Source organism: Eleutherodactylus coqui, chromosome 6 (genome assembly GCF_035609145.1).
Source record: "Eleutherodactylus coqui strain aEleCoq1 chromosome 6, aEleCoq1.hap1, whole genome shotgun sequence".
NCBI lineage: Eukaryota > Metazoa > Chordata > Amphibia > Anura > Eleutherodactylidae > Eleutherodactylus > Eleutherodactylus coqui.
The window spans coordinates 194,605,424-194,611,423 of NC_089842.1; the positions used below are offsets into that span (position 1 = coordinate 194,605,424).

The window sequence follows — 6,000 nt, forward strand, 5'->3', positions numbered from 1 at the left end:
AGGACAAGGCATAGGACTAGTTATTTCTGAGAAATTAAAAATGTTAATAATGTAACACATTCTATACAACATCTCTACTCAGTATATACCCATCAACACAAGGGTGTGTGTGTATATATATATATATATATATATATATATATGCAATCATCTCCTGTGCACATACATCCCATACACTTGCAATCCATGCACCATTCACAACTTTTCAACTACTGCCAGGCACACAGTCCCCTGCCCTATAAATCTATGACTAGAGCTGGCACTCTTCAGTCTTGGATAATAATGTGCATTGTATATAATAAACTTGTCATCCCAGCTACAGGCTTTCTGGAAACATAATTCCTATGTGCCCCCAGTGCTGGTACACTTAACTCCAGCACAGGTTGTGGTATTGCCCATTTACTTTGCTAATGCTAAATCTTTATGCCCCCAAATGACTTTGGTTTTGATGTTATAAAGAACAATGAGCCCACAGGACACCCCCAAAAAACTCACCATAGCCAAGTGCCTGACATCCCCCCAGATTCAGCTTCACCAGACCTGTCAGTAGGAGGTTTCCTTAAGAAATGGCACTGAGCAATGTATATACCAGTCGATGATGCCAGGGATGCAGGATGGGGGGTGTAATGACTAAGGTACCACATTACAACTAGGCAGAACCCCCCAAACCCCTACCAGAAACAAGTCATCACCTAGAAGAAGAACAATACAAGATGCCACATGATTCCCACAGCTGCCACCTACTCACCGCTGCTGGTAGGAGCTGACCCCGGGCACATTGTGCGGGTGGCTCCCGTTGGTTCCCCCGCTCCTGGCCGCCCCGGGCTCGGGAGGAGCCCCTCCAGCTCCTGGAGCCGCCGTCACCTGCACGCTGAAGTCCGGGAAGATCCTGATCATTGCGGCGACCGCTGAGTGACTGAACCCGGGCAGATCACATCCCCTGCCCGGGGAGCCCCGCACACCATCCGGCACTGAGACCCCGGGGAAAGAGGGGAGGGGGAGAGACAGACAGAGACTGAGACAGAGAGAGGAGGAGAAGAGAGAGCGGGGCTGCTGCACTCACTCACACCATCCTCCTAGTGATCAGCTGCCGCTACTACTGAGCCGCCTGCAACTAGTGACAGTCAGGGACACACGCCGCACTGCACTCTATCCACACACTGGTGCTCCACACTGCACTCCATCCACACACTGGTGCTCCACACTACACTACAACCACACACTGCCTGGTGATCCATACTACACTCCATGCACACACTGCTGCTTTATACTGTACTACATCCACACACTGGCTGGTGCTTCACACTGCACTTTATGCACACACTATCTGCTGCTCCACACTCCATCCACATGCTGGTGCTTCACACTACACTCCATCCACACACTGGTGCTCCACACTGCACTCAATCCACACATTGATGCTCCACAGTGCACTCCATCCACACACTAGTGCTTCACACTGCACTCCATCCTTACGATGCTTGATGCTCCATGGTACACTCCATCTACACACTGCCTGGTGCTCCACACTGCCCTCCATCTACACACTGCCTGGTGCTCCACTCTCCACTCACCCACCCACTGGTGCTCCACACTGCACTATATCCGCACAGTGCCTGGTGCTCCACACAACACTCTATCTAGACACTGCCTGGTGCTCCACACTGCACTCCATCTACAGACTGGTGCTCCACACTACACTCCATCCACACATTGCCTGGTGCTCCACTCTGCACTCCAACCACACACTGGTGCTCCACACTGCACTCCATCCACACACTGGTGCTCCACACTGCACTCCATCTGCACAGTGGTGTTCCACACTGAACTCTATCCAAACACTGGTGCTCCACACTGCATTCCATCCACACACTGCCTGGTGATCCATACTACACTTCATCCACACACTGCTTGGTGCTCCACACTGCCTGGTGATCCACTCTGCACTCCAGCCACACATTGGTGCTCCACACTGCACTCCATCCGCACACTGCTTGGTGCTCCATAGTACACTCCATCAACACACTGCATGGTGCTCCACACTGCACTCCATCCACACAGTGCCTGGTGCTCCACACTGCACTCCATCCACACACTGCCTGGTACTCCACTGTGCACTCACCCACACACTGGTGCTCCACACTGCACACCATCCACACACTGGTTCTCCACACTGCACTCCATCCACACACTGGTGCTCTACAGTGCACTCCATCTGCAGACTGGTGCTCCACACTGCACTCCATCTACAAACTGGTGCTCCACACTACACTCCATCTATACACTGCCTGGTGCCCCACGCTACACTCCATCTAGACACTGCCTGGTGCCCCACATTGCACTCCATCTACAAATTGGTGCTCCACACTGCACTCCATTCACACATTGCCTGGTGCTTCACTCTGCACTCCATCCACACAGTGCCAGGTGCTCCACTCTGCACTCCATCCACACAGTGTCTGGTGCTCCACACTGCACTCCATCCACACACGGGTGCTCCATACTGCACTCCATCCGCACACTGGTGCTACACACTACACTCCATCTAGACACTGCCTGGTGCTTCACACTGCACTCCATCTACAGACTGGTACTCCACACTGCACTCCATCCACACAGTGACTGGTACTCCACACTGCACTCCATCCACACAGTGACTGGTGCTCCACACTGCACTCCATCCAAACACTGGTGCTCCACACTACACTCCATCCACACACTTATGCTCCACACTACATTCCATCCACACATTGCCTGGTGCTCCACACTGCTCTCCATCTACACACCGGTGCTTTACACTGCATTCCATCAATACACATGTGCTTCACACTGCACTCTATATACACAGGTGCTCCACACTGCACTCCACTCTCACATTGTCTGCTGCTCCACACTCCATCCACACACTGGTTATTCACACTGCACTCCATTCACACACTGGTGTTTCACACTGCAGTACATCCACAAACTGCTTGGTGCTCCACACTACACTACATCCACACACAGCCTGGTACTACACTCTATCCACACACTGGAGATTCACACAGCACTCCATCCGCATACTTCCTGGTGACCCGTACTACACGCTATCCACACACTTGTGCTTCACACTGCACTACATCCACATACTGCCTGGTGCTTCACACTGCACTGTATGCACACACTGGTGCTCCACACTACACTCCATCCACACACTGGTGCTTCACACTGCACTCCATCCATACACTGCCTAATGCTCCATACTACAAACCATCCACACACTGGTGCTTCACATTGCACTCCATCCTGCACACTGCCTGGTGCTCCACACTGCACTCCATCCATACACTGTATGGTGCTTCACACTGCACTTCATCCACATTCACTACTTGGTGCTTTACACTACACTTCATCCACACACACTGTATGGTGCTTCACACTGTACTCCATGCACATGGTGCCTGCTGCTGCTCTACTCTGCAGTTGACATCCACACTCTGTATGGGGCTTGAAGCTGCACTCTATACACACACTGCCTAGTGCTTCACACTACACTCCATCCACACTTTGCTTGGTGCTCCACACTACACTTAATCTACACACTGGTGCTTCACACTGCACTACATCCACACACTGAACACTATATGGACAAACGTATTTGGATACTGCATGTTTTTCAGAAAAAGTGCTTTAATTTTTTATTTAGTAATGTGCCGGCCCTCCTTTTGCTTGTTTTACAGAGGCAACATGTCGAGTCATACTTTCCACAAGTTCTCCTTCTGGGTAGGAATAGCTTGCCATTCCTTGTGCAAGGTTGTGAGAAGAGATTGTTGTGAAGATGGGCGTGGGTGGCAGTGTCGTACCCATCACTCCAGTCCATCCCACAAGTGCTCGCTCGGATGAATGAATAGTTATTACAAAATGAGCAGCTTTTTATTTTATGCATGACCTTCCCAGACGAATCTAATTTCCTTCTATAACAGAATCAGCGACTGGGTTGATCTGGGAAATGCAGTGGATATGGTATATCTTGACTTTAGTAAAGGATTTGACTAAGTATCTCATACTATACTTATTGAAAAAATGACCAAATATGGGATCGACAAGGCAACTGTTAGGTGGATTCTCAACTGGCTGAGTGATCGTACTCAAAGAGTGGTCATAAATGGCTGCACATCCAAGTGGAAGAATGTATCAAGACTGGATATAACAAGGCTTTGTCCTAGGCCCAGTGTTGTTAAACATTTTTATAAATGATCTGGAGGAGGGAATTGATGGAAACTGATCAAATTTGCCAACGACACAAAGCTAGGAGGGATAGCTAACAGTAGGGAAGAGAGAGTATTCCAAAAGATCTAGAAAAGCTTGAACAGTGGGCGCCGACTAACAGAATGGTATTTAACAAGGAGAAATGCAAAGTCCTACATCTGGGCAAGAAAAATGAAAAAAGCAAATATAGAATGTGAGGAATTGGGCAAAGAACAAGAATGTGTGAAAAAGACTTGGATATACTAATAGATCATAGACTGAACATGAGTCAACAATGTGAGGCAGCAGCCAAAAAATTCTGGGATGTATTAAGAGAAGCATAGAGTCTAGATCGCGTGAGGTAATTATCCCCCTCTACTCATCCTTATTCAGACCTCATCTGGAATACTGTGTCCAGTTCTGGGCACCCCACTTCAAAAAAGACATAGACAAACTGGAGCAAGTTCAGAGAAGAGTTACCAAGACGGTGAGCGGTCTGCAAATCATGTCCTATAAGAAACCGTTAAAGGATCTGGGAATGTTTAGCTTGCAAAAAAGAAGGCTGAGAGGAGACTTAATAGCTGTCTGCAAATATCTGAAGGGCTGTCACAGTGCAGAGGGATCAGCCCTATTCTCATTTGTACAAGGAGGATTAGAAGCAATGGGATGAAACTGAAAGGGAGGAGACACAGATTAGATATTAGACAGTGAGGGTGATCAATGAGTGGAACAGGTTACCATAGGAGGTGGTGAGTTCTCCTTCAATGGAAGTGTTCGATCAAAGGCTGGACAAATATCTGTCTGGGGTGATTTAGTGAATCCTGCACTAAGCAGGGGGTTGGACCAGATGACCCTGGAGGTCACTTCCAACTTGACCATTCTATGATTCCCAACATACCTTTCATCCATATAGTGTATGGTGCGTCACACTGCAGTCCACAGATGTTTTCACTGTACTCCATTTTTACATGTTATTGAGAGCGCCTTCACACAGGCGTATGTGGTTTTGCACTTGCTTAAGCGCAGTGCATTTATGCCTTAAACAAGGCGCTTTTGCGTGCATATTGCTGCATTTTATTGTACATTTTTACGCATGCATAGCCATTTTCACAATTGCGTGAGACACCCCCTGCCCTTATTTAAAAGGCTATTTAGCCTAATGAGGTCTAGATGTCTTCTTTTCCCCGTAGTTTTGTGCTGTATTTTGCGCATCCCCTTATGTATTGTGTGCGCATTAGCACATATAGAGAATGTTCTATTTTTGTTCATGCGAAAAATGCGCACACAAACTATGGAAAAGGAGAGCTTACCCATTGATACCAATGGGTTCTATTCTCTGTACATTGCACACGCAGTTTTTGTGTGCTAAATATGCCCGTCTGAAAGAGCCCAAACCTCCATAAACACAGAGGTTCTGTGCTTTAGGCAGGGCTCACACGACCAGATATGAATAGCAGATTAAGTGATCCCCGTCTGCACCAACAATTTGCGGTAAAAAGACATGTATTTTCGAATTTTCCTTCACACGTGTGGTTATGAATTGCATATTCTACGAGCAAAAGAAAAATCACTGCATGCTCTATTTTACCACTGAATCCACGTGGACGGCCTTCATTGATGTCAATGGGGGCATGTGACCCGCAGCCCATACGTAATTAACGGAGATACGAACAAAAGCCTGAGAGCCTCCACAGTGATATGCAATACAGTTACTTGCTGTACGTAGGGAAATCCGCTGTAGGCCTCCTGCATGCAGAATCTGACCAGCTCGTG

The 6,000-nt window shown here is 48.1% G+C and overlaps 1 protein-coding gene across 2 annotated transcripts in view; it reads right to left on the bottom strand.

The window, feature by feature from the left end:
• The window catches only part of NPAS3 (neuronal PAS domain protein 3), a 459,032-nt gene extending 458,021 nt beyond the window's left edge, over nt 1-1,011 (bottom strand). For both annotated transcript variants that reach the window (XM_066608554.1, XM_066608553.1), the window contains exon 1: nt 749-1,011. In XM_066608554.1, coding sequence (XP_066464651.1) covers nt 749-897 — 149 coding nt within the window. In that variant the 5' untranslated portion in view covers nt 898-1,011. The remainder of the gene's footprint in view (nt 1-748) is intronic.
• Between the last annotated feature and the right edge of the window lie 4,989 nt (nt 1,012-6,000).